Source organism: Psittacula echo, assembly GCF_963264785.1.
Source record: "Psittacula echo genome assembly, chromosome: 22".
Lineage (NCBI taxonomy): Eukaryota > Metazoa > Chordata > Aves > Psittaciformes > Psittacidae > Psittacula > Psittacula echo.
In genome coordinates, this window is record NC_137758.1 from 4454907 (window position 1) to 4467876 (window position 12970).

At 42.7% G+C, this 12970-nt stretch overlaps 1 protein-coding gene across 1 annotated transcript; it reads left to right on the top strand.

The window, feature by feature from the left end:
- Positions 1 to 12410, top strand: CAPZA1 (capping actin protein of muscle Z-line subunit alpha 1). Its single transcript, XM_080632738.1, has 10 exons — positions 1 to 91; positions 5485 to 5548; positions 5803 to 5854; positions 6691 to 6754; positions 7853 to 8059; positions 8440 to 8519; positions 8954 to 9032; positions 9518 to 9589; positions 10203 to 10265; positions 10873 to 12410. Exons 1-10 carry the CDS (start codon positions 53 to 55, stop codon positions 11011 to 11013), a joined length of 861 nt encoding a protein of 286 aa, XP_080488864.1. The 5' UTR covers positions 1 to 52; the 3' UTR covers positions 11014 to 12410.
- Positions 12411 to 12970: the final 560 nt, after the last annotated feature.

The following is a 12970-nucleotide window of genomic DNA, read 5'->3' on the forward strand; positions in this document are numbered from 1 at the left end:
GGTCCGCCGCTCCCGGCATGCTCCGCGCGGGGCCGGGTCCAGAGCTGCCAAAATGGCGGACTTCGAAGACCGGGTGTCGGATGAGGAGAAGGTAGGGAAGGGGCTTGTTCTTCACGGCGGGATGGCGCCATTGTCTCCGCAACGCCCGCGGGAGGGTAGTGGGCGGGAGGTGGTGAGGAGGCTCACCCGTTCTCGGTGTGCTAGCCTGTGGCCCGGTTTCCCGTCGCCTCCGTGCGGGCGGGCCGCCGAGCCCGACCGGGCCGCTGCTGCCCTGGTGAGAGGCCGGCGGCCGGGGATCAGCGGTTACCAGAGCAACGCTTTGCTTTTCGGGTTGTTTTGGTGCAGCTGAGGTGGCTCGGCGTGTCTTTATGCGTGGGAATACATTTTAGATCTTCCGTTTGCTCTTCCCTGCTCAACAAAGTTAGCGGCGTCTTAAGAAGGTGCTATGCAACCTATTGGGCTCCCAAACACCTTCAGAGCGTGTCCTCGTGTTTTCTGCTTGCCTCAGCTACTGACAGTAATTTTGATGTTGATCCTACAAATTATACTGAGTGGAATAGAATCACTGAATCAGCCAGGTTGGAAAAGGGCTGTAAGATCAAGTCCAACCATTCCCCCACGTCTGCAAGTCCACCACTAACCCCTGTCACTGAGAGACTAAGCAGAAGCAAACAGGGAAGGGAGAAATGAACAGGCAGCACTGATGCCATTTAACGTATGAAACTTGCCTTTTCTGCTAGGTAACGCCAGTTGCCTGCAACAGTAGATAAAAAATCCACTGTCACTCTTTCTTACATCATAAAAAATATTACACGTAGCTTTTTGCTTTGTTTCTTAATGTTCTGGAGGAGGTAGTAAGCTCATGGATATTCAAGGGTCTTGCAAGTCTGGAGATTGCTTTCATTTTTCCCTTAAACTGCCTATTTCGTCTTCATTACAATTACATTCATTGTGAGTCAAGCAGATAGAGCTTTAAAGGTGCAACTCACCCTTTAGTTAATATTTTAAGTGGCATGAGCATTGTTGGAAACAAGAATTCCAGAACAGAATTCATCTGGCCTTTAGCACATAACTGAAATCTGATGGTGTATAAACTATTTTCCCCTGACATCATTTGGCTGAATTTCACTTGAACTGATACAATTGAAGTCATCATTGCATCTGATGTGAAATTGAAAACAAAACTGAAGCTTGCATCTAGGCAAGGGATTTAGTCTGGGGCTGAGAGCCGGTGGTGCAAGGCCTTGGGGTCACTGGGTGGGGTTTTTCCTCCTTTTGCTGCATTCACCTGAAATTTGCAGTTCTTTCAAAGCGCTTGCATGGAAGAGGTGTCCTTCAAAAAGCGGCTTTTCAGAACTATGCACCCCCCAAGTGCTGTATCTGGCAGAGTAGATGGGATTTCACTTGAAATCGGAGCTTACATTCTATTACATGTCCTGGCTCAGGCAACCTAGATTCAATTTAAAGCAGCTCCATGCCTAGCATGGGTAGAAAAGGATAGAAAATCTGAAAAAGAAATATGCAGTGAAGATTTACTATAGGATCCATTTCATAACCGTTTAGATAGGTCTAGACCTTTTATATATGGTTCCTTTTTTAAGTCTGAGTTTACCAGTGCTTCAATATAAACAAAATTAATTCATTGCACCCCTCCCAAGCCTCACTTCTTTATTCTCTGTATTTTAGGTGAGTTAAGGGATTCATTTTAGTGTAAGGTCTACTGCAGTGTACCTTATTGTCTACTTAAGTTCATCGTGCTGCCATTTTGCCTGTTACACTCATGGCTGAGCAGCTTCTCACAGCCAATTTCCCCATTTCAGCAGCAGGAAGCGAGTTCTGCTGGCATAGTGCACAGCACCTGAAATGGCAGTGCTGGCCAGGAAGTAGGTCAGCTTGCAGAAGTCTTGTTTTGGTGCTTCTGCAAATGAACATCCTGTTACTGTGCTGACACCACTTTGAAACAAAACAAGTCTCAAAACCAACTGCAATTCAAATGCTTGACATTTAGAATTAATTACTCCGCAGCCTGTTTCCTGCACTCCATTCCTGACTTCAATAGTTTGTTTTAAATGCTTTGTATTTAAAGTTGGATGGGGCTTGGAGCAACCTGCTGTAGTAGAAGGTGTCCCTGTCCGCGGCAGGGGGTCGGAACTGGATGAGCTTTAAGGTCCCCTCCAACCCAGACCATTCCAGGATTCTGTGATTTTATTGCTCCACACAAGAGGCAGGGACAGGGATCCCTTAGAAAAGTGAATGCCATTCGCTTACAGCATTTTCTTTGTTGATGGCTGGTTTTGTGATAGCATTTGATTGAAATGCAGGCTTAATTTTGTTCATCCTTCCAAGGAAAAAGAGTTTGTGGAAGACTAAAAATCTCTCCTGTAATATTTACTTTGGTTTTGGTTTGGTTTTTATTTTTTTTTTCCTATTTTTTCACAAGGATCTGTTTATGAGAATCCATTGGTCTAAAAGTCAGCCTGTTAAAACCAGTGTCCCTTTTATGAGGGTTCCATGTACAGTACAATTCTGCAGCCACAACACTGATGCATAAATTCATAAAATACTAAATTTTATGGCTTTTTAGGGGCCTTATTTTTCCATATGTTGGAGCATCTTGTAGAAGGGAATCTGTTCATAGTGCAGTCCTCCCACTGACAGGCATCACAGCATGAAGTACTTTAGCACAGGGACACACCTGCACTAGTGCTTTCACTCATGCTTTCTTAGAAAAGCACATGGTGTCATTTCAGAAGCTGCTCAGCCATTCTGGGCTGGCTCTCAGCAAAGGCCACAGAGAATATAAAGCAGGAGTGTCTCCCTTAGTTACACGTTATCTTCATCACCCTCCAAATATCTGATAGCGAAATGTAACGAGACTGTGGCAGCAATCTCTCCTTGTTACAGTTCTGTAGAGAGTGAAAACTTTCAAACAGCAAGAGCTACGTTTTTAGGATTGCTGGATACTCACAAACCTTACCTAAAAGCAGAAAACCAAGAGAAAGTAGTTTGCCATTCTGTATTGCAGCAGTTACACAAGTCTTTTTAGGGTTTCATTTGTATTGCAGAATTACTTAAAGCATGAAGATAATAGATGCTCAGTCCAGTTAAGGCAGAGCTGTTACTCAACACTGTTGGAATAAGGCAATGTACCCTTTGTTTGGAAAGGTGTTATTTATTTCCTTTCATGGCTTGCTTTTAATCATTATGTGACAAACAATACAAACAACAATTTAGAATTAAACCAGAGAGTACAGTTGAGAGAAGCAAGTTATGTCCAGCTCTGGCATAATTCAGCTGAAGAGGGTGGATATATGCACACTCCTTTGGTTTACTGCTCAGAATGAAAAGTAGAAAAAATAACCAGAGGTTGTAATGAGCACTGTTCTGCAGTCACCTTCAATAAATGGCTGAGGCAGGAGGGCTCATTGCCCAGCTGCTTAGCTGTGCTTATTGCAAGAAATGTGACTTTTATTATTCCAAGGGAGAGTTTTAATTTGTGACATTTCCTGTTTCAAGTGTTCCAAGATGAGTCTATTCCCTTTGGGCCTGTAAAAACCATAAAAGATTTGATTATGAAAACTATAAACTCACTACTTTCATCAGAATCAGTTCCTAGACCACCTAAATTCTATCAGTGCAAGACATGTATATTGGATTTCAGAGCACAGTGGAGGTTTATTACTTTTTAGAAGAGAATGGGGTTTTTGTGTTCCAGCTTCAAAGGCTGCAGGCATTCGGGTATTTTCCTTACATCTGGCCTTTTCAGTTGTTTATTATATCACTCACAGCTTCACGTCCCTGAGTTCTTCCACTACTCTTGACACTTCATGCCTGGGCTACAGTACAGTTTCCAAGAAAACACTACAAGATGGGAGGAGTAACATGCCACAGAATGGCACAAACGGTGTGTCTGCTGCTCAGGGTTAGGAGTGACCAAGGCAGCATTAGGGGATCACAAAAAAACAATCCAAACACCTCCTCAAATTTGGATGCTTTCACTTGGAGGCTCTTGTCTGACTTTTCTCGTTCATTTTGGCACTTTTCGTTGCCCTTTTCTGCCAGTTCCCAGCTTTTTACCTTGCATCTCCATAGCGCCTTCTGCATGCTGAGCAGGTATGTGGCTTTTCAGAGTCCATGGGGCATAATTAGCTGTGGAAGCAGTGCCATGGCAGTTGATGTAATTGATTTACAGCTCCATTTCTAAAGGGATCAACCTCTCTGCTACTTCACATGCTGTTTGCTGTGAAGCTGTGGCATCTCGTTCAGCCAGTCATCAGCAACAAACAAGTTGCATCACAGGGAATCACAGTGTCCTGCAATATTAGGTGTAAAGTTCTCCAACTGCAAGGTGCTGCACATGGGTTGAGGCAGTCCCAAGCAGAAATGCAGGCTGGGTGAAGACCAGGTCGAGACAGCCTTGAGGAGGAGGACTTGCGGGTGTTGTGTGATAAGAAGCTCCCCATGACCCAGCAGAAAGTATTTCCAGCCCAAACCAGCAACCCTGATGTGGGCTGCATCCCCAGAGCATGAGCAGACTGTGTGAGCAGTCGAGGGAGGGGATTCTGCTCTGCTCTGCTCTGGTGAGACCCACCTGCAGTCCTGATCCAGCTTTTGGGCCCCCAGCGTAAGAAGAACATAGATCTGTTGGAGTGAGTCCAGGGAAGGCCATGGAGCTGCTGTGAGGGCTGGAGCAGCTCTGCTCTGGAGCCAGGCTGAGAGAGCTGGAGAAGAGAAGGCTCCTTAAGGGGAGACCTTAGAGCAGCTCCAGTGCCTAAAGGAGCCCCTTTAAAGGAGTGCCTTGTAGGGGGCCTGCAAGAAACCTGGAGAGGGGCTTTGGACAAGGGCCTGTAGGGACAGGCCAAGGGGAATGGCTTTAACCTGCCAGAGGGGAGACTGAGATGAGCTCTTAGGCAGAAGCTCTTCCCTGTGAGGGTGCTGAGGCGCTGGCACAGGGTGCCCAGAGAAGCTGTGGCTGCCCCATCCCTGGCAGTGTTCAAGGCCAGGTTGGACACAGGGGCTTGGAGCAACCTGCTCTAGAGGAAGGTGCCCGTGCCCATGGCAGTGGTTTGGAACTGGATGAGCTTTAAGATCCCTTCCTATGCAGACCACTCTGGGATTCTATGATGTGTCAAACACTCCTTAGCCCTGTGGTTTTGCTGTAGGTTACCATCTAGTTAAAATTACACTTTTACTCCAGTGGTTTCTTATTCTTTGTATATCTTGCCATTTAGCTGACTGATTACAGTTCACAGGTGCCCATGTGAAGTTTGAGTTTCTTCCTGAGTACATTTAGAATTATTCCGCTACGTTACACTAGAAGTCTAGTTTTAGGAGATTATTTCTACTTTGACAATGCATGCCTAGATTTCTTCCTAAATCTGGCACTTCTGTCACTGTCAGAGTAGATGGTGAATTGCTTCAGTGTAGGTTGCAATATGTGTGAACTCAGTAAATTATCTTTTGTCCTTTTCTGCTTCTCTGTAGGTGCGTATAGCTGCAAAATTCATCACTCATGCACCCCCTGGAGAATTCAATGAAGTGTTCAATGGTAAGTAAAGAAGGTAAAATGATTGGTGGTGTTTTCTTCACATTTCATGTATTATAAGAGTCTAAGGCACTGTCACAACATAGTGCTTTTAAGGTTAAGAAGTGGTGAGGTAAATGCATGCTGTCATCCTGTGACTACACATGCATAATGAAATGGTATAATCATTTTAATGTTTGTATTTGCCCAGTTGGAAATGAAATGCATAAAGAGAAACATTTGATTAAAACCCCAATAACCTGAACTCTCTTCTCCAGATGTCCGGTTACTGCTCAGCAATGACAATCTTCTCAGGGAAGGAGCAGCACAGTAAGTACTAATATTTCAAACACAAGTCAAATTACCATCAGAGGTGCATATTTTCTTACACCCATCACTCTCTGACAAAGCCATCTATTTGTTATATTGAGAGCAATCTTCTGTAATTCCTTATCCTCCCAACAAAATACATAATGAAAGGCATGGATGATTCTTTTTAAAGCCCTAAGTTAGAATTTATACTACAGAGGCCATATAAAACTGACAGGAAGGCACTCTGCCAAGCAGTTTTAACTCCGCAGCAGCAGGAATGTCTGATCTTGCTGAAGCATGATCCGAAAAGCAAGTGGAGCCTGAAATACTGAGTAATCCTTAGCTGAGGTTTAGAAAAAGAGCTGCCCTAAAAAGAAAAGCTTTCAAAATACCTTGTTTACTTACCCAGTCTCATCAGAAGGTGTTTCAAGATTATTGCACACAAGCTTTTTGATGCCAAGATCTTACTGCAAGCTATGTGACATGTCACTCAGCAGGTCTTTGCATAAGAAGATTGTTGTGAATATTAGTCTACTCATTTGCTTACCTCGCTGCTGTCTGAATGGGAGCTGGGGTGTTCCTGTTTTGGCCTGCTCACGTTCCCCCAGGCTGCCTGCTGTTCCACTTTGTTCTTTCCTGATCATCACTAAAAGAAACCTGGCTTCAGACCTGGGGTTTTATAGCTATCTTTAATAAAAGGTATTGAAAAATCCTTTAAAAGTGCTCATGTGTATTTGCTAAGTTAAGTTGAAATTTTCTATAATATAAATCATACCATGTACTACTTCTGATTGTACTGTAGTCAAATAAATATGCATGTACAGCTAAAGTTCATGTTCTTTTAATTCTTACAGTGCATTTGCACAGTATAACATGGATCAGTTCACTCCGGTGAAGATAGAAGGGTATGATGATCAGGTAAGGGAAGACTCTCTGCAGTTGAGGTTTGTATTACTACACTGTGCAAACACAATAAAAATGTTGTTTCATCAAGATGTTGGCTAGCTTCATTCCGCTCAGAAGTTACCACCTCTTCTTCTCCCCCCCACATCATTCTGTTACCAACCTTTTGTTCTTACAGAAGCAGCATAAGTAAAATGTTCTTCTAAAGCATTGTCTGATACTACCCAGTAACTAATTCATTGTTCCTTAAGTAAAGCTCCTTGCTGAATGCTATTAAATAGGAGCATGAACAATTAAAGATTATTGTTTATTTAAAGCTCACTTGCAAATCCTTTTGTTGCTGCCTGCTTACAGCTCCTACTGACAAGCAGTAATAGATCCATTTTCTGCATTTTTAACCCATTCCCAGCAACTGTACAAAATATGTCTGGTCTGTTCACCAAGCCAGGTACCACCCTAGCTTTCCTGCTCTCCCGGATATGTTCATGGAAGGCAAGTATTTTTAAGAGGGCTGTCCATAGAAATATCTTTGACAAGAGAAAGTTACAGAACAGCCTGCGAAAAAACGAAACTCAATATTTGGGAAGCCAGAGAATTATGGTGAATAAGGCAAAGGAGAGAGGAGGTACAGTGCTACTTTGCTGTGTACTTTAGTTGGTGTATATTAGAAACAGCCACATCTCTATACCCTTCTTCACCAGAAGGAGAGCTATTGCAACATGGAACATGACAATAAATGGTAAATCCCAGAGTAAAATTTTTTGATTCCTTTAGAAATGAGAAAAGAAAACAGCAAAAATAACTTCAAAAGCAGAACCACCTGTTTGTATTGTCAGGATGCCCAACTTTAGGCTAACTTATACATTATTATAATACAGCCATTTCTGTGAGAGAAGGCTAAGTGCAGTATTACTGTGAAGAGCAGAGTTTAACTGCAGCCTCACTAACCTACTCTTAGTTGAAATTATTACTGAAAGTCCTTGTTTCTTTAAGTGGTATTATAGCTCAAAGAAAGCATCTATGGAAACATTGATATCTATTCTGAAAGGGAAAAACACTAAGCAACACATTTACAGCAGCATAAGTATATCTTAATTTCAACTTCTTTTACAGGTCTTAATCACAGAACATGGTGATCTGGGCAACGGCAGATTTTTAGACCCAAGAAACAAACTTTCTTTTAAGTTTGATCATTTAAGGAAAGAAGCAAGTGACCCCCAGCCTGAAGACACGGAATCGGCTTTAAAGCAATGGAGAGATGCCTGTGACAGTGCATTGAGAGCTTACGTGAAAGATCATTACCCCAATGGCTTCTGTACTGTTGAGTATACGTCTTTTCCTGAAAGTTCATTGTTCCATGTCAGGTGCTTTGTGCTGGGCAGTGCTGTTGAAATTATCCAGCCTCACGAGTGTTTTCACCAACTTTGGAATAAGAAGTTCCAAAGAGGGTGCAAATATTTTGATTGCACACAGTATTAGATCTTCTTTCTCATAGTCATGACTACCAACCACCTGAACACCTTTGGTTAAGTAAAAGGAGGCATTATTTGCACATGTGAAGGTGTTGCGCAATGTCATTAGTGGTATATGTTCCCAGTGCAATACCACAGTAGCAAGCCTCCACAATGCTACCAAGAACAGAAATTAAGAATGGCTTTTTTCTGCTCTTGGGCCTTTTTAACTCTTTTTTCTAAACACAGGTTTATGGTAAATCTATAGATGGGCAGCAAACAATTATTGCCTGTATTGAGAGCCACCAGTTCCAGCCCAAAAACTTCTGGTAAGACTATTTCAATGTAGTGTATTTCCTTTACTAGTCCTCAAACAAACCCATCCTCTATGTTTTCTGACACAGTCTGAGGAACAAATAGTCTTGGGCTTCCAAAGAAGTGCTTTTCTCATTCTGTAGTCTCTTTTCCTTGCAGCCCCCTTGGCACTTCTCTAAAGCCTTCAGTGTGGCTCAGTGACATATCCAGAGAGAAAGGTTTTAGCAGAGGCAGACAGGTACCCCCTTACTTATTCCAGAGCTACTGGAGCTAGTCTGTGCTGAAGCTGCATGGGGTTCTGCTGTGCTTCAGAAACTTAATTCAGTCCCATGTAAGGCACTGTAATATTGGTCATAAGCTGACAGCAGAAACAACTTGCTCTGGTTAGTTTGGTTCTTTTTGTTGTTTGAGCTTTTTGGAAACAGTTTTCATGCTTTGCTTGTGTTAGGAACGGTCGCTGGAGATCAGAATGGAAGTTTACCATCACACCACCAATGGCTCAAGTGGCTGCAGTGCTCAAAATCCAGGTGGGTTCCTTTTTCTGGCAGTAACAGAAAAAAGCTGCATCATGCTTCCCTTACACAAATGCATGTTACTCAGAATGAGATGCTGAAGTGTAGCCAAGATGTCCTTCTGAAGTCAAGATGTTATTACACTATACAATTCAGGAAGTTAAATGTAGTGTTTCAGACATCTACAATCTGGCCTGTGGTTTATTATAGCATTACCCTATAGGCCTCCAACTCTGCTTCACTTTATAGGGCTAAAACCTATACCATGAATTCTTTTATAATTGCTCTTATTTCAACTCTAGGCGTTTACTGCATTAACATAATCTTGAACAGTCTTGACAAAGAATGAAACCTTTTAGAAAATCCATCCTGCTTTTAGTCTCCACGTAAGCAGAGAAGACTGGCACAATGATGCTGTTGTGCCATTCTACTAGCATTGGGGGCTGTAGGGATTGCAAAATGAGTGTTAATGTTAACCTGCATTTTGTTTCTCTGTTCAGGTTCACTATTATGAAGATGGCAATGTTCAACTGGTTAGTCATAAAGATATCCAGGACTCTGTACAGGTTTCAGTAAGTATGCTAAAAGATTGGGTTTATGATAAAGCAACTGTTTTATTCCTTAAACACTTCATGACCATATTCTCTTGATTGGAGAGTAATATAATTTTAGGGTGACTAGTCAGCATAGTTGTAGTGTTTAGAGTCACATGGGAAACACATTCTCAATTGCTTAGACTGTATTAGGAGTCTCTATTGGAAAGCTTATCCTACAAGATTTGGTTCAAGAGGGCAAAATGTGCTTTTCTGTCTAAGTGCAACTGTCTGTGAACAGTAAGAGTGGTATACTAAGAGAAAATAAGTCCTTAGTACAGTGGGGGGAGCAACAGTCCTGAAATCCCTGATCTGTACCATGAAGGTCTACTTCCCTTTTGCTCGCTAGGGCGCAGTACTGCTCCAGTTTGGAGCACAAGCTCTAGCCAGTACATGGAATTAAAGAATAGTTAGGGTTGGAAAGGACCTTAAGGTCATCTAGTTCCAACCCCCTATTTGAACCTCAACATGAGGCAGAAGCTACTGAAGTTATCCACTTCATCTATACTCAGCCTATCATTTGAGAAGAAATGCATCATGTAGCTTTTGTAAGTTGCTCTTAAACATAGAAATTTCTCTTTCCCCTTTGTAGAGTGATGTCCAGACAGCCAAGGAATTTATTAAGATAATAGAAAACGCAGAAAACGAGTACCAGGTAAGATTCGTGGTGGTTAAATAAGCATCAGAGAATCACAGAATGGCTTAGATTGGAAGGGACCTTAAAGATTATCTAGTTCCACCCACCTATAATGGAATCATGCCAGTCTCCATTTACATAATGGAAACATGGAAAACTGACCTTTAATTCTGTCTCTGGCTGAATCTGGTATTGATTGTAAGAATAACTTAGGAAAGGGCAGTAGTATTTGTTTAAAGAATAAATTTTAAAGATATTTGTAATTAAGAATCATGTTTGCTGTGGGGTTATTTTAAATGGCTACAAATGATGCCTGGAACAAGCATGGAAGAGGAATGGATGAGTCTATGAATCTTCCTCTGGGATAGTTAAACATACTGAAGAGGAAATTTGTGTCACAGCTTTTTCTATTGTCCCAGCTTGTGTATACAGAGACTCAGTACAGGTAAGTCAGTGAAACACCAAAGGAGATACTGTTAGATTTTTAAGGGGAGTTTATAGAGACCTTTTATTTACACACAACAGTGACTGTTGCGTGTCTTCACCTCATAGGAAAGGGTTGTGGACTTTACAGTCATGCTTTCTCAGAGTATCTTACTACTGCTGTCACTACTTGCCTTTGCAGACAGCAATCAGCGAAAACTACCAGACAATGTCAGACACCACTTTCAAAGCCTTGCGCCGGCAGCTTCCTGTCACCCGTACCAAGATTGACTGGAACAAAATCCTCAGCTACAAGATTGGCAAAGAGATGCAGAACGCTTAACGCGGGAATGGGGAGATGAGGAAATGTTTGTGTGCAAAAAACAAATGTGGTCCTATGCCAAGTAGATGGTTTCTAAACCAGTGCAGCATTTTTCTAGGGCTTTCAAAGTTAACAGGTTTTCTAGCCTCAGAGAGAACTGTGGAACAAATGGCATTGTCTTTGTGTTTTGTGTTTCCTGCTGCATAAACTTCCTGTTGTGACTGCATTTCCTGATAGGTTGTTTTAATTAAGCCACATTTCATGGCTCAGAAGCGTAGCTGTTTTCAATCACTGGTTGGAAAACTTCCTAGCTGGAAAAGCCCTATTATAAATACAGCTGAGGGTGCAGAGCATTCTCCTCACCCGTGTACAGCACTCCAGGTACTCCAGTAAGTTTGTCAAATCTGCCAACAGCCCCCAGCGCTATGCTGCAAGATACAGTAAATGCAAGAGACAGCGAGTCCTTGTGTAGCCTGACTTCCACAAAGCAAAAACCTGCAGGCTTAGGTTGTACTCTATCAGATGAGTTTACAAGACCCTTTACAGACCCCCCCTCCATGCAGCCAGCTCTTCCAGGGACACAATTAGTGGGTTTTTAACCTGAAGATTTGAGCCATGTTCCCTAAAAGTGAACGTTTTTGCTCTCCCCTCCCCTGTGTGTGTACGGTTATCAGGCATCTGCGTTTTTACAGAGCTACAAATTCCTGTGTTGAATCACTTCTGATCCATGTAGGCTGGATGGTGATTAAAGATGCAAGTGTCTACAGAACAATAGGTATGTTGTGCTTCAATGCTTTGTGGCAGGTTCCTAGAATTTGTATCACAGGTGTATGGATGGATAGTGTACAAAATCAATAAACTTGCACCAAAGTGAGAGAAAAAAACCTTTCCATTTTGTCTCAATCATGGCCAGTTTTTTGTCATACTTAAAGGGGATTTTTGAATGAATCTCTTGCTCTCTCAACTGCTTGCTCTGTGTTGCTTTTTGTCCCCACCTGTAAAAGCAAAAACAACAGTCCTATGAGTTTCTTTGTAAGGGGAGGCTGAAGAAGCATGTGTCTGCCTTTCAGTCGGAACTCAGAACATATACTCACTGCAAAATTAAACCTTTGGTGAGCTTGCTTTGCTTTGTTTGCACTTGGTTATCACTGGACCTTCCTGCAGTTCTGGTTTTTAAACTGCCTAGTGTCTTCCTGGGTTTAAATACACAAATGAGTTGGGAAGATAGGGATGGGGCTGCCTGTGCATTACACTTCAGGTTTTGCACAGTAATATCACAAAATAAGTGTGTCTATTCTTTGTGAGAAGTTTTGTCTAAATGAAATATATTTGTATTTGCTGTTGAGACTGACCTTTCATCCTCCAGGCACCCTTTGTATCCAATAGTCTAGTGAAAATACACTGGTCTTTGTTTTAAAGCCATCTGTGTCTAGTCTTTCCTGGTTTTGCTTCTGTTAGCTACTGCTGGATCTACAGGCACCAGCTTGAAATCAGGGCTGGTGTTACATGCAGACTCACAGGTGATGCTCCCACCCTGGCACACAGGCCAGGGAGCTGCAGGGCTGAGAACTTTCCAGTTGAAAGAGAACTGATTGAAGCCCTGTGCATGAGGGAGAGCAGTAAATGAGGTTGTTCCACTCACCATGGGAACACCTACAGCACCTTTCCTCCTCAGCTCATGAAACACTGGTAGTGGGTTGCATGCTGTAGCGGGTGAAGCAGGATCATCTCTTCCTGAGGTGCTGCATGCCACCAAGCAAAGAGGTGCTCAAGGCCAGTGCTCCAGTGGACAGTGTTTGTAGAAGAGTCGCCTCCCTGCAGCGCCCAGAGTTGAAAGGTTGTGTGGACAAGCATCAAAGGTGCTGTGGTCTGTGGCCATGGTCCCATCCAGACAAGCACTGCAGTAATTCCAAGAATGTGAAGCAGAAGCAGGTCCCAAGATAACGCTGTGCACACAACAGAGCTTTTATCTGCCTCA